Source organism: Staurois parvus, unplaced genomic scaffold (genome assembly GCF_062004578.1).
Source record: "Staurois parvus isolate SC_StPar_1 unplaced genomic scaffold, SC_StPar_1.0 ptg000105l, whole genome shotgun sequence".
Classification (NCBI taxonomy): domain Eukaryota; kingdom Metazoa; phylum Chordata; class Amphibia; order Anura; family Ranidae; genus Staurois; species Staurois parvus.
The window spans coordinates 4352501-4376290 of NW_028317901.1; the positions used below are offsets into that span (position 1 = coordinate 4352501).

General features: G+C 40.8%; 1 protein-coding gene across 6 annotated transcripts in view; it reads left to right on the top strand.

Moving 5' to 3' along the window:
* The window catches only part of MYO9A (myosin IXA), a 169899-nt gene that overhangs the window by 59044 nt on the left and 87065 nt on the right, over positions 1-23790 (top strand). For 5 of the 6 annotated variants that reach the window (XM_089671412.1, XM_089671411.1, XM_089671413.1 and 2 more), the window contains 6 exons: positions 5904-6809; positions 13088-13182; positions 14357-14419; positions 18408-18507; positions 21579-21635; positions 21832-21929. In XM_089671412.1, the coding sequence (XP_089527538.1) occupies positions 5964-6809; positions 13088-13182; positions 14357-14419; positions 18408-18507; positions 21579-21635; positions 21832-21929 (1259 nt within the window). In that variant the 5' untranslated portion in view covers positions 5904-5963. Of the gene's footprint in view, positions 1-5903; positions 6810-13087; positions 13183-13766; positions 14032-14356; positions 14420-18407; positions 18508-21578; positions 21636-21831; positions 21930-23790 lie in introns of those variants that run through there. The other variant, XM_089671416.1, reaches the window with a different exon arrangement.

A 23790-nucleotide genomic window follows, 5' to 3' on the forward strand; every position in this document is an offset into this window, starting at 1 on the left:
CACATTGCTGCAGTAATGGCAATGCGTGTCACACTTGACAGGGGAAACAACTCTTAAATCTAACTTAATCAAGTGAATAGGTCCACACCACAATTCTGTGTCATGCATGCATTTGTGGTGCAGTGTGGTGGACTTTCAGTGGTTAAAACGTGTTCAGGAGGCAACATATCTCCCAGCTACTAGTCAACTGCCTCTGAAAAGTGATCCACTGCAAATCAATTTTTAGAGGGGAGGTAGACTTTACTGCACATGTAAACCTGGCCTTCCTGTTGAGTCTACAGGACAGGGAATGAAAGGAACTCTCCCTAATGAGACATTAAATAACAAAAAAACGTTTTGTTAAAGTTTTACAAAACCCAGGATCCTGCATTTACTATATCTGGTCTCCCACCGTACACAGAACATGAAAATGCAATTATTTTAGTAAATATAAATTGCTAAATACCTTTTCTCATCAGCAGTATATAACAGTCTTTGGACTTTAACCAGTGCTCAGCCAGACATTGATAAATCTTGTAGGAGGAGTTTTCATTCTGCTCTGACTGTCCTAGGAGATTGCATGACCCCTGACCCTCTGTCTGGAAGGTGCTGATTGGCCATGTGCTGATCACATGCACCGACCCAAAAAAACCCAAAAAACACCTCTCTAGCAATACACACACAACTCAGTATGTGCAGAGTGCCTCTTAGGGCTATGTACGATCAACAGATGGATTGGGGACTGGAAGAAGGTGAGGATCAGAGAAGACAGGATCAAACCTCCTTTTTAAATAATGTGGAGGATTAATCTCTTAGGTTCCACAGTGAGTATAACAAGCACGCTTTACTGCATTTATGGCCTGATTTTACTGTTCTGTGTTTAGTAATACTTTAACACTCTCTTTCCAAAATGTAAAAGATCATTTTGGCTTTATTTATACTTTAAGCAAAACCCAATTCAGACTTTGTCAATAAAGCTTTTTTTTATTTTATTTTTTTTTTTAGGACACAAATGGGTTGAACTACTCACTAGCTGCTTGTATTTCTTAGAGACACCAGTCGTAATGTTTTCCTACAATGGATTGTCTGTATCCCTCCCACAAATACATAATGAAAGTGTCACTCTCTTGCATTTGAACACCCTGGTTTGTTCTTTCTAAATTAGGGGGCATACATCATGGGCCACCATTGTTTGGCTTTCCAATGCCGTAAGCAGAAAAAGCTCATCACTAGAGTCCTCAAGAAATACAAGTAGCCAGCTTGGGTGTCAACTTGCTACCAGTTAAGTGTCTGTTGCAGATTCCTATGCCATAGGAAGAATCCTATGGTGTATATGACTTTCTTATAAAACCCAACTTAGCTAAAACTATTTTGTTTTAGTCCCAGATTTAAAAAGCCTGGTGTAAATCCTTTATTCTGTTCAAATAGAAAAAAAAATAATGTTATAAATAAATTAAACTTTGCATCTCTTCACTTCTTGCAGATATGCGAGATATGGCGGCTTCCACTACATTTTGCAGTTTCTAGTTGACTGTCATGTTGACCCTCCAGTGTTAATACTTTGAGTCACTTACCGAAAGCAAGCATGGAGATATGGTCTCTGAATTTCTGATCTATGTGCTTGTTCTGGGTCAGTGACTCTATAGTGAAACTATTGAAACCTGAGGATTATCTTTTAAAAAGTAAACTCTTCACGGTGTACACTAAGGCCTCTTTCACGCAGGCGTTCCGTATGTCCATTTTTCATCTGTCCATTTACGGATGAAAAATGGACACCCATGTATTTCTATGGACTTGTGCATGTAAACAGATGAACATATTTTTACATCAGTTAATGTCTGCATCTGTTAACATCCGTTTTTAAACAGAAGAAAACCCTATGTTTCTTCTACAAAATAAAAAAAAAAACTCTGAACAGACAAAAAGCGAATGTCAACGGACCAAAAACGGAGTAAACAGATCAAACGGATGAAAAATGGATGTAAATGGATGAAAAAATGGATGTAAACTCATTCGTTTTTTCTTTGAAAAAAATGACTGAACTGAAGAAAAAAAACAGATCGCCCGTGTGAAAGGACCCTTATTGTAAAGTTATTGTAAGGCTGGTCACACATTGTTCAGTCTTCTACAGAGTTGATAGCATTGTAGCGTGAGGGTTTTCATAAAACATTGTAACTTATGTGGTCAGCTTTCTAATATTTGAAAGGAAGCTCCCATTCACATATAGCAAGAGCACAGACAGTTGATTGAAGTTTTTTTTTTTTTTGCACATTTTTTATGCAACATGTGGTACAGGAACAGAATCACGTTTTTGACCCCATAGACTTTTAAATGTGCGTTAACATGTAATTTTCAAGAATTTGCTAGTGTTTAATAAAGGGGCCAGAACAATGCAATTGTGCTCCAAAGAAGCTTGTGTACTTTTTCACGCTTCATGTGACGGGTGACAAGCAACACAATGCTCACGTGTAAACAGGCAAATGAAAATAGTGGGATTCTTCACACTTTGGAAATCACAACAAAATGCTCAGGTATGAATTGTTGGCTAAAATTCAATCTGTTTCTATTGCAGGTCTGTAGTTGGACTTTTTAAAAAGTACTTGAGGGTAGAATTATCTCAGATAATCTGGATTGCTGTGTAGCTACCAATCAGATTAAAACTTTTATTTTGTATCATTTTTCCACTGAAGATTTGAATGTAAGTGATGAAGCAGCACAGATTGCCTCAGTCAGATCTTTTGCGCACTTTGTTTACTTGATCATTGTTTACTACTTTATTGTCCAGACCAGCGGTCTCCAAACTAGCCCAGGTGTTGCCCTTTGCCTGCCTTTATCCGGCCCTTGGGGCACTATTCCTCCCAGTAGACACAAATCCAACACCTCCTCTTCTCAGGGACCCAGATCAGAAGAAGGCCAATCGAACAATATGATGAAAGTAAAATGTTCATTCAAAACTGATCAAAGGTTTTGTGGCTCTAACACAAAGCTGGGGAAGCTCGATATAATCTGTAGTAGAGAACAAAAAATAAATTATCAATAAATTTATTAGCCTACTGAGGTAATGCGCAAGGTTGCACTTTGTTTTTTGTTCTTTACTACAGGCACTATTCCTCCCACTGATATAAGCACTAATCCTCCCACTGACACCAGTGATGAGGTAATATTCCTCCCATCAGCACCAGAGATAGGGATCTAATTCTCTAAATGACACCAATGATGTAATTTATTTTTCTTTCCTCCCACTGACCACCGAGCCTACGGCATTGTTTACTTCCACCTATGCCAGGGCACTTTCTACTCCCACTGGCCAAAGTCCGGCTCCCCTAAAGTGTGAAAAGCAGTAAACTGTGCCTTTGTTGCGAAAGTTTGAAGACTCCTGGTCACTTTTTCTTGACCTTGCGAGACCAAGACCCGTATATTCTTTCAAAAAGCTTCCATGCCCCAACAATATAAAAAAAAAAAGAAAACATTTTATATTTATATATTAAAAGGGACATTGTCTGTCTTGTCTGTGTTTTTGGACTATGTTGGGCATCGCTGTCCAGCACAGCCCAATACATATGGTATGAATGGGCCCTAACTCTTCATAATTTAGAACTTGCTTGTTGCTGCTCCTGTCCTTCTGTACAGTTTCTTGGCTCTTGGTCTTTGCAGAGTCGGCCATTTTTGATTGTGTTCGGAAACTGATTCATCTCCAGCAGCGACCTGTTTTGTGTGCACCGATGCATTTTAACATAAAGGGTTTGTGGTGCTCTAATGCAGTGTAGTTCCACTTTGTGTGAAAGCAGAATATGGGTCCATTTATTGTATTTCCATTAATAATTATGGTTCAGATCAAGTACACTTTACTGCAAACTTTATTAATTTTGTATAATGAAATGTTTTTGATAGCGTGATCCCTATATGAAAACGTTATTTTGCCATATATAGGAACGCCATCATAATAGGCAAAAAAATAAAGGATACATGTGTTATTGTTCATCCTGCCCCTTAACAGCATTTCCTGGCCCTTGATTCATTAATCATTGTCCCATTGTGCTTACAGTGACACTAATGGAGCCTCATCTGTAATTATGCTAGATTAGGTAAAAGCTACACCCATAAAAATGCTAATCCTAATTAACGTTTCATAACTGTATTGAATGTGGTGGGGGAAAAGGCTTAGCGTACCCATTTATGTGATAATATTAAGCCATAATTAAGCCTTTGCACTGCTTGAACTAATTTTAGCAGAGTAGATATTCATGTGCAGCTCTTTCTAATCCCCAGCGTAGGTACATTACTATGGAGTGGACTGGCCCTTAAGCAAAGTACAGGAAGCACAGTGTTTTGTCTAAGTATTAGTCCACTGGTGGCAAGCAACACGTAGAAAGTGACGCAAGCAATGGGAAAGGTTTGTTGTGACTTTGCTAGAACACTGGAGGAATGTTCAGACTCAAAAAATGGCTGGGAACTGTTCACATCTGTAATTTCTCTGGCACACATTCGTTCTACTATGGGATGAATGACGGTCAATTGATTCAATCATATGATATGTTGACCCGGAAGAAGTGTTACATCATCTGTAATTTATATTTATTATGTCATGGGCACAAAAAGTTTATTATTTGGGGAAGAGTGACTGTTTTTTATCTGACATAATCTAATCAACGTTGGCTTTAGTCATTGAGAGGCCAGACATTGCCAAGAATGAGTAAAAGCTAATCTGACAGCTGGAGGACACTAATTTTTAACAAGGTTTGAGTGCACATTTGAAGACTGGGCAGGTCAATTGACTGTCATGCCTCATGTTTATAAGTTCTTCTTCGTTTTTAGCCTCCATTTTACACAGGATTTCTCATTTTGTTGTGACAATGGACGTTTTTCGTATACAGCCAGATCCAGAACATCCACAGGCGGATGGTAGAGTTGCTTTATGGGTTTGTAAAGGTCATAACAGGTCACTATAACAGATGATGGGGTGTTTAATGCAAAACTCGAGTATCAATTGTCCTAGATTCTATGCTTACCCTCAGCCTACTGTGCAGATTTTTGCTTTTCAATATTTTTTCTTTAGTTTTTTTAAATTACCTTAAAACCAGAAAGGAAAAAAAAATGGGACACTTGATCATCCATGCTTTTTTTTTTTTTTTTTTTTATCCTGTACGGAAAGAAAGTCCTAAAAGTCGCACATCACTGCAAAACCCTATGAGGAAAGCATCAGCCCGGGTTCCAACCAAGCCAAGCCCCCAATGTGTTTCATTCCACCCCGGTGTTTAATCATTTTTTATCTTATGTGCTGGCTGACGGGAGGAGTCAGGTGGAGCCAGGACATCACAACAGTTACACCAACAGCAGCAGTGATTGACATTTTGCCCAAGCTACCCATGATGCATGTGTCTGCAGTCTAGATCACAATGTGCAGCTTAAGACACTACTCTGAGCTACTATTTAATACTCCTTACTACTCCTGTGTGCGTGGATAGTACAGTACATACTATCGTTTAACATGGAACACAGCAGGGCAATAGCACTCGCTGAGAAACAGCACTTCATTCACTTGTAGAGAGCAACACAACTTTAAGCCAGCCATAGATGGATTGAATCTCGGCTGGTTCAGCAGTGATGGGCTGAAATTCAATCCATCTACAGGTTGGCTGGTTGTACTGAAATCAGTACAACCAGACTGTTGGATTTTTTGCATGCAATCACTGCTGGCGGCTGTAGCCACTGACTGTAATCATTGTGTTCTCTCGCATCATACTCGCTCCTGCAGAGGAATTTTTGAGTCCTCGGATCCAGTATGAACTGGGATGGGGCTGGCTCTGTAGTTGTTGTGGTTTCAAAACTACTAATAAGAAAGTAGAGCTAAACCAATGGTTGACAAAATTATTAATGCATTGTATGTATACTGACTCACGATTAATTTTTTTCTTCATTTGTAGGTGTCCCCCCTCTGACGGGGAACCATCCACACTCCTTCTGATGGGACACGGAGCGCCGCCATGTCTGAGGTGGGGGGTGGAGGTGGGCGGCGCCGCCTGCTGGATGAAGAGTTCACCCTGCAGGTTTACCCCGGCAGCATATACCCAGATGTCATCTACTGCCCGCTGCCCGCCCGCCGACACACTACGGCTGCTGATGTCATTGATGCTGTTATTACAGCACTGCGTTTGGATCGAGCCAAGTGCTATGTGCTGGCAGAAGTCAAGGAATTTGGTGGAGAAGAGTGGATCCTTAACCCAACTGACTGTCCAGTACAGCGAATGATGCTATGGCCCAGACTTGCATTAGAGGCTCGTGCATCTGGGGAGGACTATCGCTTCCTCTTAAGGGAAAAAAATGTGGATGGCTCCATTCACTATGGCAGTCTTCAGTCTTGGCTAAAAGTGACAGAGGAGCGCAGACGTATGGTAGAAAGGGGATTTTTACCCCAGGAACAGGGACCAGAATGTGAGGACCTTTGTGGGTTGCCTGACCTTAACGAAAGGACTTTGCTTGAGACTCTCCGAACACGCTTCCGACAGGAGAAAATCTATACTTATGTTGGAAGTATCTTGGTGGCAGTTAATCCATTCCGATTCTTACCAATATACAACCCCAAGTATGTGAAGATGTATGATAACAGAAGGCTTGGAGAACGAGAACCTCATATATATGCAGTAGCAGATGCTGCTTACCATGCTATGCTCAGAAGGCAGTGTAATCAATGCATTGTTATCTCTGGAGAGACAGGCTCTGGAAAGACTCAAAGCACCAATTTTCTCATCCACCATTTGACAGCTCTTAGCCAGAAAGGATATGCCAGCGGAGTGGAACAGATCATATTGGGTGCAGGGCCAGTTTTGGAGGTAAGAGTCAGTTTTATACAAGCGGTACATTAAAGGGTTGTTGTTGCCAGACTATTCATGTCAACAAAATTTTCCCATAACACCATATGTGCATTTTAAGCATTTTAAGCTAAACATCAGGGAAAGTAAGTCTTCCCTTATAGTGGGGCTGCCCCAGCACTACAAGAGTAAAATGCCCATTTTTAGGTCCATGGCTAAAAAAAAAAAAACCCCCGTTCTATTTACGCATTCCTCCTCTCCAGCAGGGTTCCCCCAGGCTGTAGGACCGTCCCATCAGCCTCTTCCTTATGGTGCAGCAGTTACAGGTCTTCTGATGGCATCAATTCAAATGCAGAGCCCATAACCCTGCATGAGATGCTGAGGGACAGTCCACTGCTAGAGTGTAGGGGAGTAAAGGAGAGTGCTAGCTACCGGGAAAGCAGAGCATCAGAAAAGTAAAACTACTTTTTGAGGCCCCCTAGACCTAAATAAGCATTTAACCTTTTACAGTGCAGGGGGCGGCCCTATTACAGGGGAGCGTTTTACTTTTACAGGCAATGAGCTTTAACTTTTTTCACTCCCCTCTGTAGACCTCTAAAAGCCCTGAGACTTCTGCTGAGTGCCGCCATCTTGGATGTGATGTCAGCAGACTTGACTGACACTCCTTAGTATTTGCCTTCGATTCTTCCCCAGCAGCTACATTAAAGGTTATGTAGGGAGGTGAAGGCACATTTTTTTTTTTTTTTTGTCCTTTTGTCTGCAATTGTTTTAAAGTGGTTGTAAAGGCTGAAGGTTTTTTACCTTCATGCATTCTATGCATGAAGGTAAAAAAAAAAACCCTTCTGTGTGCTGCTTCCCCCATAGCTCCCCCTAATACTCCCCTGAGCACCCCTTTCGATCGAGCAATGTGCAAGGGAGTCTTGGCTGTCTCGTGTCCCCCACTCGTTAAAGGCTGAGACAGCAGTGGGAGCCATTGGAACCCTCTGCTGTTGATCACAGCCAATGAGCTAATGAGGAGAGGGCAGGGTGCGTGGCCAAGTCATGGCTCTGTGTCTTATGGACGCATAGAGCCAGGCTTGGGAGCAAGCACGTACCAGTACCCCGTAGCAAGCAGCTTGCTATTAGGGGCACTGTTCAAGGGGGAAGAGCCAGGAGCATCGATGGGGGACCGGAGAAGAAGAGGATTGGGGCTGCTCTGTGCAAAACCACGGAGCAGGTAATTATAGCATGTTTGTTATTTTTTTTCAAAAAAAGGCCAAACCTTTAATGTCACTTTAATTTGGTGACAGGGTCTCTTTCAGGCTTAAAGCCCTAAATAATTGAGCTATGCTAACTACTTTCCCTCATAAAAATAATTCTGCTTCCATACAAAACTCTGTAGTCAATAATTCTTAGCATTTATTCTTAGTGTTTGTTGAGCAAGAAGAGGTGCCGCATCAGCACAATAATGGATGTGACAGTGAAGCTTGTGTCTGACTTTGTGATTCAAGTGAGAATAGAAAGTGAAATACTTGTGACATGAAGGACCAAGGGAGAAACTGTGTATATAAGAGAACATGCTGGAGAAAGGCTTGGAACTGATCTGGGCTTATGCTGAAATTGTAGTGTTTATTTTTTTAAATTATAACTGCATTGGTTTAAAGCAGCACTAAAGGCAGTACCTTTTTTCAATTTTTGGTAGAGTAAGAGAGGGTTTTAACTCCTGACAGTTTTTTGTTGCCATACGTGTCCCCACTGGGGAGAGTTCTCTTCACTTCCTGTCCCATAGCCAAAACAGGAAGTGAGGAAATCTCTCCAGAGTGAGGGAATCCCTGGTTGTCACCAGAACTAGTGTTCCCATTGGAAGATTTCCCTCCCTATTACTGTTCTGGAGACCATCCAAAATGATGGGCTTTCGTTCATTTTTGGTGATGATGGTAAACAAGACAAATAGAGGATGCAAGTCTCCCTAATAGCGGCACAGACAGCAATAAAACCTGACAGTTGTTTTAATGCCTTTCCACTCTAGCCAAAAGTTTAAAAAAATGCCTTTTGTTATACTTTAAAGTGGTTTTAAAGTCGCAAGGTTTTTTCTTTTACCTTAATGGATTACCTGCATTAAGGTAAAAAAAAAACTTTCAATAGTTGTTTGCCCAAATACTTGAGTCCTGTATCGATCCAGCGCTGTGCCCATCTGCAGCATCACTGGTCTGTGTTCCTGGTTGCATATGACAGATTGGTAGCTGTGCATGCCATTGGCTCCTGCTGCTGTCAATCAAATCCAGTGATTTGACTGCATCAAAGTAATCCCTCTATGGCCAGTCCTACTCTGCTCTGCCAAGGCAAATGCTACTGTGGACACAATGCCAACCTGGGGCAAACAGACACAAAGTGGAAGAGAGCTACTAGGTTTAGGTCTGGCTACTGACCTGAAATGCATCTGAAATGAGATACACCTGTGCTTATATCCCAATAGCTTGAACATGCAGTGCTAATGGGGTGTAACCACATATTAACACTAGAAATCCCAGAGGAACCATCTTGGATACTAACCATGTTATACAACCTCAGCCCAGGTTCAGAAACACTTTGAAGAGAAATGGATTTTCAGGGATGTTTTATACAGCGGGTAAAATAAGTATTGAACACGTCACCATTTTTCTCAGTAAATATATTTCTAAAGGTTCTATTGACATGACATTTTCACCACATGTCAGTAACAACCCATGCAATCCATACATACAAAGAAACCAGAACAAATAAGTTCAGAAATTATGTTGTGTACTAAAATGGCATGACATAGGGAAAAAGTATTGAACACGCCAACTGAAATTTATTTAATACTTCGTATAAAATCCTTTGTTGGTAATGGCAGCTTCAAAACGCCTCCTGTATAGAGAAACTAGTCGCATGCATTGCTCAGGTGTGATTGTGGCCCATTCTTCCACGCAGTCTTCAAATCTTGAAGGTTCCGTGGGCCTCTTCTATGAACTCTGATCTTTAGTTCTTTCCATAGATTTTCTGTTGGATTCAAGTCAGGTGATTGGCTGGACCATTCTAGCAGCTTTATTTTCTTTCTTTGATCCCAAACACAAAGCCAAGGAAACTCTCTACTGGTTTCATTGTCTTGCTAAAATGTCCACCCTTATTTCACCTTCATCATCCTGGTAGATGGCAGCAAATTTTTATCAAGAATGTTTTTTTATACATTTTTCCATTCATCCTTCCTTCAATGACATGAAGTGTGCCAGTACCGTATGCTAAAAAACAGCCCCACACCATGATGTTCCCACCTCCATGCTTCACTGTTGGTATGGTGTTTTTGGGGTGATGTGCAGCGCCATTTGACCTCCAAACATGGTGAGTATTATGGCATCCAAAGAGTTCAATATTGGTCTCATCTGACCAGACTATATTCTCCCAGTATTTCACAGGCTTGTCTAAATGTTGTGCAGCAAACTCTAAATGAGCTTCAACATCCTTACTTATTTTTTTCTTTGAACCAATTGCACCTGCTAATGAAGCTCTCCACAAGTGGTCCTTGGCTCTTGGACAACTCCTCTGTCAGAAATCTTGTGAGGAGCACCTGGTGATGGCCGGTTTATGGTGAAATGATGTTCTTTCCACTTCCGGATTATGGTCCCAGCAGTGCTCAGAGGAGCTTTCAGAAGTTTAGAAATCCTTCTGTAACCAATGCCATCAGTATGTTTTCCAACAATAAGGTTACAAAGGTCTTGTGAGAGCTCTTTGCTTTTACCCATCATCAGATGTTTTTATGTGACACCTTGGTAATGAGACACCTTTTTATAGGCCATCAATTGAGACTAAACCAGCTGATTTGCACTGACAAGGGGCAGGATTGCTTTCTAATTAGTGATAGATTTCAGCTGGTGTCATTGCTTTCCATGCCTTTTTGCGCCTTTGTTTCTTCATATGTTCATTACATTTTCCTGTGTCTCTCCATTTTATTACATAACTTAATTTCTGAACATATTTGTTTTGGTTTCTTTGTATGTATGAATTGCATGGGTTGTTACCAACATGTGGTAAAAATTTCATGTCAATAGCACCTTTTGAAATATATTTACTGAGAAAAATGGTGACGTGTTCAATACTTATTTTACCCGCTGTATCACATAGAGGAAAGTTGGACAGCTCTGGCTGATGGGAGCCTCCAAGTTGCTTGACAACTCTGTGAAAACTGCTGATTGAGGAGAGTTGTGAGCGTGGGGACCATTGCCAGATAATTGGGGAGGTCATGTGAACAGATTGTCTTGACTTTCTGTCTAAAAGTACAGGACCTCTGTTTCCAGTGCACACTTCAGCGTCATTTTGCCAACATGCAGTCACTGTTCTTCATTCAGCATCGATGTGTGTTCAATGCAGTGTTAAGCTGGCCATACATCAGTCAAATTTCAGTCAAATTTTCTTGTAGAAATTTTAAAAAGTTGTTTGGCATTTGATCTTGCCATCCTTGAATCAGCTAATTTTGTTTGAAAGCCATTCTAAATTGGTCCAGGTCTGTTACTTGAAAGGAATCCCAGACATAAAAAAGGTTGATTTTGTGCCAAGAACATGCTCGCTACAATATGTAGTATTTTATCAAATAAAAACCACATTTATGGTTAGAATTTGTGGTTTTTTTTCATTTTTTTTTATCTTGTCACTGCAGACAAAAACAAATTCCAATTTGATACACTACCTATTAAGGCTTCATGTGCAGTGACAGTGGCATGTTTTTTTGCCACAGCTCCTAAACGCAACAACTAAAAGCCTATGTCCATGTACACATTAGCTTTTAGCAGAATTTAGGAACTGCCACATTTAAGTGAGGTTAAACCTCCCTCTCCTTTTGGGTGGCAATGGGAAAACCTGGTACCACATTTACATGCGTTTTGCGTTTTCCCGTGACCGCAGTCAGGGTTTGCTAGTGTACATGTAGCCTAAAATCGAATGCATGTTAAAAAAAAAGAAAATGAAAATTTAGAAACCTGATTCTACTGGTGTATGGCCAGCTTTACTGACATGCCACAGCAAGCCTTACAGTGTGCCCATAGTTGATATTTTCTTATATAGTGACGTACACATGCAGTTCTCACCCATATCACCCATGCATGGGCAGTGTAGACATATGGTGTATAAATAATCACACACTATGATGAGAAAAAAATCCTCCCTTGCTGTGGGGCTGCTCATTTAGGTCTAGGGGTTGGGAAAGCACTTTTACTTAACTGATCCAGTGCAGTGTTATAGGTTATGGGACCTGCAGCAGCCTTGATGATGTCAGAGGACCTTAAATCCTTGGAGAGCAGGGGAGAAAAGGCTGCGGGGAACGGTCTTACAGTGTGGAGGAGCCTTCAGGACTGAAGGATCGGGTAAAGTACGGTTTCCAGACCCTTCGATGTAAACAAGCATTCAATCCTGTAGTCCAGGGCAGCTGCACTTCAAGGGAGGATTTTAACTTTCTTTGGAGTTCAGCCTGTATTGCTTAAAATCTTCCTGCAGATAGTTCTGCAGCAAGGAAAATGGACCACATGTTGGGTTCTATTTTCTGTTGTATTCTATTTTATAGTTCTATTCATATGTTTTTTTGTTCCCTGCAAACACCTGGATTGGTCATTCACTTTACCACAAAGGAAAGCAAACCGTTATGTATAGAGCTGATAATGACAGCAATCACTGGTGCTCTGTAGGTCTGCACCAGTTCCACCATAGCAGCAGTCAGAGATTGCAGCAGCTCCGTGCCATAATGGTAAACAAGGACATTTCACTCCTAATGTGCATTTTTAGCAAGCTGTATTTTCATTTAATTTGATAAAAATGGGTTAGGGTTGAAATGTCACTAATTTCAGTTTGTTTTGGACTTGACACAATAAAGAATTTTAAGTTCTTTCCCTTAGTGCTTCTATATCATTTTAAGCAAGCCATAGATGATGCGATTTTCTTTCCTGCAGCCACGGCTCCATGGTGTTCTGCTGGCAAGGAGACTTCCGAGATGGCAGAACACAATGATTACTGCTAGCTGCAATAGCTGCCGCCAGTAATCACTTGCAAAAAAATCTGACAGGCTGATTGTACTCAAATCAGTTGATGGATCGACTTCAACACAACCAGCCTGGATCGAATTTCCCTGCTGAACAGGCTGAGATTTGAGCCATCTTTGGCCAGCTTTAGACTTGCAGTTATATCTAAAAGAAAAAATTCCATTTGTGTTTTGGTATGTGGCTGTTATTTTGAAAACAGGTTTCAGATTTTTCAGATATCTGCTTATTTGTTCCCTCCTTAACTCATAACTTGTCCATTCCTTGATTGTGTTTCAGGCTTTTGGAAATGCTAAAACATCACAGAACAACAATTCAAGTCGCTTTGGGAAGTTCATCCAAGTCAACTATCATGAGACAGGAACTGTTCGTGGGTAAGGGAGCAGATGTGTATTTAATGCACACGTGTAATGTTATAATATGCTCATAGAGTATTTCAGATTACTAGCGTTACTTCAAACATGGTTTTGCCATACATTGGGTGCTTGAAAATTTTTGTTCATACTGGACAATGCAAGTATGTATGTGGCATAACTGTGGGGTCACCATGCTGGAAATCAGGGTTGTAGGCACTGCCCCTACAGTGTTTGCCACTAGCTTCCAGGTCCATTGCCAAGCAGCTGTACTTCTGCTTATTAAACACAGGAGGTCACACGGTGGGCTTGAGTCCCATTCAGAGAACACGTTTTCTCAACGAATGTGAAGGGTTCTTTGTTTAGACAAGTGTTCAAAGCAAACACCGCAAAGTGTTCTTTAATCGTGACATCACTGCCCCACCTCATCCAATCATAGAGCGTTTGGCATTGATTGAGGAAATGGATAGTATTCTCTGAATGACGACAGAGTGACCTCCTGTGTTCACAATGCAGCAGTCAGCTACTCGGTGCAGGACCTGAAAGCTAATGGAGATCACTGTAGTAGCACTGCCCACTAGGATGATTTCCAGCTTCCACAGGGATACCACAGGTGCAGCTCATACATACTTACATTATTCCAAGCTGTAACTATGTAAATATTATACCTGAAATACTTCTTTAATCTTCTAATACCCCCACACCCCATGTCATGGAGTTGAAAAGAGGAAGACATATATGAAGTCCAATCTGGGTGTCAACCATGGCTCCCTCCTTAGATACAGTGAAGGAATGAGTGTAGTGTCATCTGCTAAATCGCCTTGTGGAGAAAACACTGAAAAAAGCCACCATATCTAAAAACTAGGACTTGTAAGTAACCACGACACAAGGTACTGCATGGCACTGTGTGTGTGTGTGTGTGTGTTGAAAAATAAAGAAATAGGCCATTAAAATAACATGGTCCCAGCAATATACGGGTCTCATGGAAACATTTTGGTTTAACCCAAGCACCCAGTGTATGTGTATGTGGACACTCATATCACTGTTAAGTGTATTATCATAGTGAGTTGCTGTGAACTACCTCGTTTTCTACCTATGTATTGCTCTTTGATCTCAATGATCTCAATGAACAACCCTTGTATAGAATGTAAATCAGAAACTTTGTATTAATACATGGCATTTATCCCCTGTGCAGAGCATACGTGGAGAAGTATCTTCTGGAGAAATCCAGGCTTGTTTACCAAGAACAGCATGAGAGGTGAGTGAGGTCATTTGAAATGCACGGCAGTGGTAGATTGTAGAAAATTATAAAAAGTATACGTTTATCGCTGCAGTTTTTTGTATAAGCAACAAACTGCAGCTTGTATTTGTACTCTTACAGTTAACCGCATTCTGGCATCAAAATAAAATTTTAAACAAAGTAGAAGCATATGCGATTCTCACCTTCTGTACTGAATGCAGATGATAATTGATACACATTTGTAATAGTGGAAAAGGGTGGCCACCAAAAGCACAAAATGTTAGTTAAAATCTCCCCAAAAAGCTGTCTCTGGCTTTCCTACTGCCTAAATTACTAAGAAGAACAAACATGCAGCTACTGAAAAGTAGAACTAAAGACATTTTTTTAAAAATGTGTATAAAGTAAAGGAGGGTTATAACCCCTGTTTCTTTTTGTCATCTGTGTCCCATTGGGAAGATTTCCCTTCACTTCCTGCCCCATAAGCGAAACAGAAAGTGAGTGGAAATCTTTGCAAAGTGTAGGAATCCCTGGTTGTCACCAGGGTCACCAAAACTAGTGTCCCCATTGAAAGATTTCCCCTCTGTTTCTATTCTGCCGACAACCCAAAATGTGGGATTTCCACTCTATGATAACGGTAAACAGGACCCCTAGAGGGGATGAATCTCCCTAACGGACACTGACAGCAATGAAAACCTGACAGATCGTCTAATCCCTCACCACTGGCAAAAAAAAAAAATGCCTTTATTTGTTCTCTAAAACTGACCATACACTTAGTTTTCTTTTCCCTAAAAAAATATATTTTTTATTGAAGGTAATTAAAGGAGAAGTATAGCAAAATCTTTTTTGGCTGTACTTCAGTGGTTCACAGGAGTACAGTTTGTTCTGCACTCGAGGCTAAAGTCAGCTGTTGGCTGATGAAAGATTCCAACTTTACCGTCGGGATCCACCTTGATGCTTGGACCTGAAGCTGGCCCAGCCTCTCGGCTGCGGTGCTGGGAGACCGAGCCAGCTGCTCCCTCCCCTCCCCAGCAAAGCACTCCAGTGAGCTCTGGAGGGGCAGAGCAAAGAGTCGGTGACTAAGTCATCGCTCTCTGCTCAGGACAGAGGGGAGAACTGAGCAATCAGCTGTGTTTGAACACTCAGTTCTCAGTGCAGAGGTGGCAGGGGACAGATGCAGCATTGGATCAATCCTGCATCCACCTAGATACATTTTTTTTTTTTTTTAACCCCATACTTTTTTTAGCAAGCTTATAACAGTATCAGGTTCTTGAAGGCATACAAGTCCAAAGTGAACATAAACAGAGAGAGTCTAACAAATGTCAACCACCAGTAGGGAAACAATATCTATGACAGACAACATACCGGTAGAGGGTCGGGGGCGCATAGATGATGTACATGCGATAACACCCATTGACAAATCGCCCCTAATAAGGTGGAGTGTCTAGTGCCTCACTCCTGGAGCGTAGAGATAATGTAAAAATATCTAAGTGCGTATTCCAACTGCGATAGAAAAAAGACTAACCGATTCCTCCATCCACACACATGAGGTGGAAAGAGGAATCCCCCCACTGGGACTTTGTATTCTGGCTGTGGGACTCACCACTGTTCGAATATACTGATCAGCAGCTGTAGCCACTGGTCGAGAAAAAAATCCCAACATGACTCTTTGACAGAAGTTAAACTATTGAGCAGAAATAGCCAGACACTGATCAAAAGCCGTCTGATCCTTACTGGGCTTACTGAAGCACATTCAGTGAATAGCCAGCTTAAAGCGGAGCTCTACCCAAAAGGGGAAGTTCTGCTTTAAGGACTGCTCCCCCGTTCCCCATTAAGGATTGGCACCTGCGGTTGGGGGAGCGGGTACCCGAATTTGACAGGTACCCACTCCCACTTCCCGCCTAGTCGGGAAGTGGAAGGTGTCCTCCCTCCCTGTAGTCTTTTGGGACACATGACAGGTCCCAGAAGACTACAGGACCATTCATGAAGTGCAGCGCTACTTGTTCATGCGCAGTGGGTACCCGGCTGTGAAGCCGCAAGCTATCACAGCCGGGTGCCCACACTGAACATGCTGGCCTCCTGGAATACAGGACGGTCGGTGAAACGGGCTGAGGTGGACACACCACGGGACCGAGGGACAGGTAAGTGGCTGTATTTTAAAAGTCAGCAGCTACAGTTTTTGTAGCTGCTGACTTTTATTTTTTGATAGGTGAGTGGAACTCTGCTTTAAGCTTGGTCAGACAGCTAGCATCTTCAGGACAAGATGTCATTCGTGGCAATCTACACATTTATCTTGTGTAGATGTCCTTTAAAATCCTCTGTTCAGTATAATCCTCATGTATTGAATCCTGTTTTATGAATGAATATCTCATGCTTCTGAAAGGCGTGTGCTGGCCTCAGCTAACTCTTCCTGGTGTAGCGACTATAGATACTAGGCTGCTGATTATTGTGCTGTATTTATAAAGTGCCAACATATTATTATGCAGTGCTGGATAGGAACCTGTGTAGGCATTTGCTATTGCTAGTGGTTTAAAAATATCATCCAAGCTTGTGGCTTTCGGTTGTTGAGGCCACTGTTTTGGTGTCTTGCCATGTAACGGAAACTTCATTATAGTCATTGCTACCCATTTCCTGAGGGCTGTCCTGGGGGATCTCCATGGTGCCAGCTCTGGGACAAATGCTGGCCGCAAAGTTTAGTGGAAGGAAAATACACAGCACAAGCCAATGTGACTGCCTTTCCTTCTTTCTGTTGTTACATCCACATTTTATGTTACTAAATGAGCAACATGTGTAGTTCAGCTACTTAAAGTTAGAAATGGATCGCTTGGTAAATAAAGGGAAGGGTAATTATTAAAAAGAGTGAGACACCCATTAAATCAGAATGTTTTGGTCCACAAATCTTCAGAGATCCTTTACTTTACAATGTTGGAACTATGCCATTATAACTGGTACTAATGTAGAACAACTGGAGTGCCAGTACCATCCAACTTTTTAGTGCAACATGGGAATAAGTGGGCTTGTAGGAAATTCTGAATAACAATGCCTAGCTGCAAAGAACGAATTTGCCGAGAGCCCAACATGTGGCTAGGTTTATCCTGTAGTGGCCTCATCACCTTAAAGCCTAAATTCACATTTAAAAATAAATAAATTCACATGTTTTTGCAGGAAAAAAAAGTTAATTTATTATTATTATTTTCAAAGCATTGCACCCGCAATCAGTGGATAGTGCATGCAATGTCAGGCTCCTGCAAACACTTTCTCCAGCTTTCCTCCTGTACCTCTGTGCATGCTCTCAGGAAGCTGGAGAAAGTGTCAATGGACTGAGTGTGCTGATTATCACGGTCAAAGTCCATTGAGAAGTAAAGTCCATCTGCCGCAGTGATGGAACTGTGCAGGTGGAGTCCCACACACCTACACAAAATTTTGATTTGACAGCTGTAGAGTAGAGGGAATACCCTTATGCTGTCACTAGAGCAGGGGGGGCATATTAACATGTGATATATTATAGCCTAAATATGGGTGTAACATGTTCCTAAAGGTGAACTTGGTTTTTAAGGCCCTTGCAAACACTCATCAGAAATCTGGTCTGGCCAATTTCATAGGTACATTAGTTGCTCCTTCAATTTGTAACAGACAAAGACAGAGTCCGATAACTATTGTTTTTACCGTATATTTTTGGCTCACATGTGAAGTACATTTGTCATGTGCCAAATCAAGAACATAGCGTTCCTGTATTGCAAAAGATTTCAACATGTGTGGCAAAAATTAAAATTTTTATGCCGTATCATTTAATATCTGTGCTACAATGTGAAGCAGATCTGTGGCGGATCTGAAGCCCTGTGCTCATAATTGTGTAACAAATATATACGGTGCAGTGAAGGGCAGTGCGCCATGTACAGTTTATCATTGCCCCAGTCAGTCTTTCATTTTATTGCTGGTCTGTTCTGTATCCATGTTTCATGTGTCTTTATCTATTAATATGAATAAATCCTCTGTACAATATGAACAGGAATTACCATGTGTTCTACTATTTGTTGGCTGGCGCGAGTGAAGAGGAGAAGGCAGAATTTCATCTTATTCGCCCAGAGAGCTATCATTATTTAAACCAGGTGAGACATACACATACAACATTACTAAAAATAGGGAATGAAGCCTCAGAAACTACAACAAAAAAAAATTGCTATAAATAATTACTTTTTCTTTGGATCACATGCAGCAACTGTTGCTTGTGTATTGCTGGATGTTCTTCACTTGGTTGAGCACCACCACAAATGTAAAAATATAGTCTGCTGGGTATATAGACAGCACACGTTTTCATATGTGGTTATTGCTACTTTTTAAATCAGTATTAAACTCCAAAACAAAAATATATTTTATTGCAGCTTACCTATTCTTAGATGTGATGGCTGCATTATATACCTTTTTTATGCATGTTTTTTTTCTCTTATTGTCACCTTATGACCTGACCAGTAAGTGTTATTTTTCAGATTTCTTTAACCACTTGCCCTCCTGAGGATTTACTCCCCTTCCTGACCAGGCCATTTTTTGCATTATGGCGCTGCGTTACTTTAACTGACAATTGCGCGGTCATGCAACCTTGCACCCAAATTAAATTTGTCTTCCCCCCATGAATAGATCTTTCTGTTGGTGGTATTTGACCGCCTGTGCGGTTTTTTATTTTTTGTGCTATAGAGAAAAAAAAAACTGACAATTTTGAAAAAAAAACTATTTTTGACTTTTTGCTATTAAACATGTCCAGTAAAAAAATAAAAAAAATAAAATTTTGTCATAAATTTAGGTCAAATTGTATTCTGCTCCATGTCTTTGATAAAAAAAAAATTGCCAATCAGTGTATATTAATTGGTTTATGTGAAATTTATAGCATTTACAAATGGTATGTATACTGGGATTCATTTTTTTATTTTTATATTTTTACTTTTACTACTAATGGCGACAATAAGCGACTTATAGCTGGACTGCGGGGGACATTCTGACACTGGGGGGAACTTTCTTGGTGTCCCTGACATCCCCAGTGACACCAATACGGTGATCAGTGCGAATAAAATGCACTGACACTGTACTAATGGCACTGGGCAGGAAGGGGTTAACATGAGGGGTTACGTGTGTGTGTGTGTGTTTTACTGTGGGGCTGTGTTTGTGCTTCACTGTAAGCACACTGCTTTGCATGGCTGTGCTATGCACAGCCAAGCAAAGCAGTGTGCATGAGCTGACAGGGGAGAGAACTGTTTTGTTTACAAACTGTTCTCCCCGCCGTCGGAGATGCTCGGCAATCAGCGGGTGCCGGCGAGTAATCACCAGCCAGGACCTGGTGATTGACAGCCGCGGCGCCCCCTACCCGGAAATGCAAAATCACGTATATATACGTAATTTTGTGCACCCCTGCTACCCTGTAGCAGTACTTCTGCTATAGGGTGGACGGGAAGTAGCTAACTGCTTGCCAACCCACCACAGTATATATACTGTGGCAGGGCGGCAACTACAGGCACAGCGACATAGTGGTGCATCGCTGCCTGTTTCCGGCACATGCCCCAGCCCGCCTACTCCCGCTGTTATTTGACACAGCGGGTGTTCGTCAACAGACCCTGGCCATGAATCATTGGCTGTGTCGAGTCACAGCTTAGAGCCCTGTGTTGATAAACACAGAGCTCTGAACAGAGGGAATGATTGCTTTCTTTTTCTTGCAAAGCAGGGAAAAGAAACAAAGCAATGTGTAGTGTCTTTAGTACAGTGATAGCACTGATCACTGTATTAGTGTCATTGGTGATGTCAGCGACCGTTAATTCCCCCCCAGCGTCAGTGTGAGCTTGCCTGCCGCGCTATCACAGTCCCACTATAGGTCACCGATTTGCCAACATTACTAGTATCACTAATATAAAAATAAATAAATTTAAATTTCAGTGTATATCCCATAGTTTGTAAATGCTATAACTTGCAAACCAATTAATATACACTTATTGGATTCTTTTTTTTTTCTACCAAACACATGTAAATTTATAAATTTTGATTTTTTTTTTTTTTTTTAATTTTATATTGGGATATGTTTTATAACAGAAAGGTAAAACAATTTTTTTTTTTTTTTTCGAAAGTCCTGGTCTTTTTTGTTTATATAATAAAATATAAAAAAAAAACCCATTGGTGATCAGATACCACCAAAAGAAAGCTCTATTTGAAAATTATATAAATTTAGTTTGAACACCGTGTTATATGACTGCACAATTGCCAGTTAAAGTAGCAAAGTGCCGAATAGCAAAATGTGGCCTGGTCATGAAGAGTGTAAAATATTCCAGAGATTAAATGGTTAATATACCAAGCTGTCTAGTAAAAGGGGCAGGTAGAGGGTTGAGACAAAGTATTTAACACTGTCTACCGGTTCTGCCAATGGTCAGCTTTTATGTAAAACCTTTATTCCAAAAGTAAATAAAATGGTCCCTGTAACTCCTTGAAAAGTGTTAGCTGGAGTTCAGCTTTTATTTTTTAATCAAGGCTATCGATGTACAAGTGCATATAACACTACCCTCTCCTCAGAGTGGCAATGCTGCTGTCCAAAGGTGTCTCCGTTGCTCCTCCAGTGGAGTGGAGACACCCTAACAGAGGATGTGTGTTACTGACTAGATCAGTAGGTGAAAATAGAGGAAAAAAACAAACGCAGCCACCACATTTAAGGATTGGTGAGCTACAATATATTAAATTTTTGGGGGTTATATCCCTTCAACTTTGGTAATATGCAGTTTCTTTGTTCATTAGTCCATCAGGATGGTGCAGAATATTTTAAGAATGGATATTTTTTTTTTTTATATAATGCAGAAGCATTGCATTACAAGTACACAAAAAATGAAGAAAAGTGTGTTTTTATTTTTTTTTATACAGTATATCATTCAAAACATTTGGCCTGAATAACACGTTAACACAAAAAAATGACTACATGTTCTGTTTTAATTAACAGAATGTGCTGAGCTATAGGGCATATACAGTATTTGAATTAGCCACCCTGTAATGAGTGGGATTTCCACAATGCTTATGTTGTAGCACTGGAAAGCAGACAAGTGTGAACAGGTCGTAAGACTGAATTGCCTTGCATAGTAGCAGCAGATTACCAGCATTCTGTAGTAATCTATTTTCTTATTTTTTTGCACTGTCACATTTTCCATCATATTTTCAGAGGACACGCAAGCCACAGAGACAGAGCTGGGGAGAGTACAGTTGTGAAGATGAAACAGTGAGTTGATTGTGCAGATTTTTTCACCTTGTAACACTGTGTCTTGTTTTTCAATTATGCCTTTGATTCACGTTATGACTGTTTATATTTTGCATTGTGATTATTGTGCAGTGCTGGACAATGAAGTCTTGTAGTTATAGCACAGTGAGATCTTGTTTTTACTATCTAAAGTTGTGACTTTATCTGAATTTTACAGGACTCCTTAAGTGGGGAGGGCGAAGACCTCAGACATGATTTTGAACGACTGCAGTTGGCAATGGAGATGGTTGGTTTCCTGTCAGCTACACGTAGACAGTAAGTTCTGCATGCAATCTCTAGAGTACATTAGAGCCTCTCCCAAAGAGTGGTGAGACATTAATTGTCTGATGTCAACACCCTTTTTATCTTTACTGTATAGATCATTGCAATATTACCTGTAGATTCAAATCCTCGCCGCTTTGTACAGTACAGTGTCAGATGCAGCACGCCAGTGGGCTTTTATTTTAGAGGATATATAACATGATCAAAAAAATCTGCCAATGGCCAATCATATACACAGTATACCATTGTAGTAATTTTGTAATACATGAAACCTAACAAGAAAAATAATCTGCCAGTTTGGCATCATATGTATGTATCATTTTTAGGATCGTGGCCACTGTGCACATTTTTTCTGCTGCTTTTTCTGCCCAAGGTTCTGGCATTTTTTTCTGCCCCTAGTGTGCTTGGACCCATATTATGGTAGTAAGCCATGAAAACAAAATCCTATGGTTTTTTAAAGTTTTACAACTGACAAACAAAGCTACTAAGCAAATAGTTTTTACATATGTACACAGAATAGCCATACCTGTATGACCACTGACGGGTTAGGTGAATAACATTTATTATGTCATTGCAATGGCATCTACAAGTCAGTAGGATAAATTAGACCACAAGTAAACCTATTGTCTATGTGGATGTGTTGAAAGCAGAAAAAAATGGGCACTGCAGTTTTTCGTGTATGGGGCTGTGTAGCCGCAGACCGGTCAGGGTGCCAATGCTGACTCATGTCCACATCCAGAAGTGCCTGCAATGGGCATATGAGCATCAGCAATGGAAAAAAGTGGCCTAGTGTAGTGAATCACGTTTTCTTTTACATTATGTGGATGGCCAGGTCTGTGTTTGTCATTTACCTGGGAAAAATATGCAAGCAGGATGAGAAGAAAGCAAGCTGGAGAAGGCAGGGTGATGCTTTAGGCAATTTTATGCTGGGAAACCTTGGGTCCTGCCATTCTTGTGAATGTTACTATAACATGTAACACCTATCTCAACATTGTTGCTGACCAAATACACCCCTTCATGGAAACCGTATTCCCTGATGGTAGTGACTTATTTCAGCAGAATTATGTGCCCTGCCACACTACAAAATGTCTCGGTAATGGTTTGAGGAGCACACCGATGAGTTTAAGGTATTGACCTTGCCTCCAAATTCACCAAATCTCAATCCAATCTAACATCTCTAGGATGTTCTGGAAAAACAAATCTGATTTATAGATGCCGAACCTCGCAACTTACAGGTTGTGATCGATCTGCTACTGACGACTTTGTGCAAAAAACCATAGCGTACCTTCAGAGGTCTAGTGGAGTTCATGCCTCGATGGGTCAGGGCTGTTTTGGAGGCAAAAGGGGGATCTACGTATATTAGGTGAGTGGTCATAAAGTTATGGCTGATTAGTGTAATATGCTGAATATTTAGAATTTTCAGGGGCTCATCAGGAAATGTCAGGCTAATCACAGTGATAAAAGAAACCACAGGGATAAAGAAAAGGAGCCCCTTTTAGACATACAGACTCCAGTTGACTTTTAAATGGGTAAAAACACTGAGTGTACATGTGTTTAAAAGAACAATGGGTACAATGCCTGAGATTTTACATAGCCAGCTTAGGGTCTATTCATACCAATGTGTCTTTCTATGACGTAGTTGCCATTAAAATTAATGGAAATGCATCAAAATGCATGTCAGTGCATGTGCTAAGATATTATATCAGTGTGCACATGAAGTACATTGACAGCCAAAACAAATGCTTTGCAATGTATATTAAAAAACTTGTGACAACGCACATTAATGCTCATTGACATGTGGTTTGGTGCATTTCCATTGATTTCAAGCATAAGGGAAAAACACATAAAAAGAAGG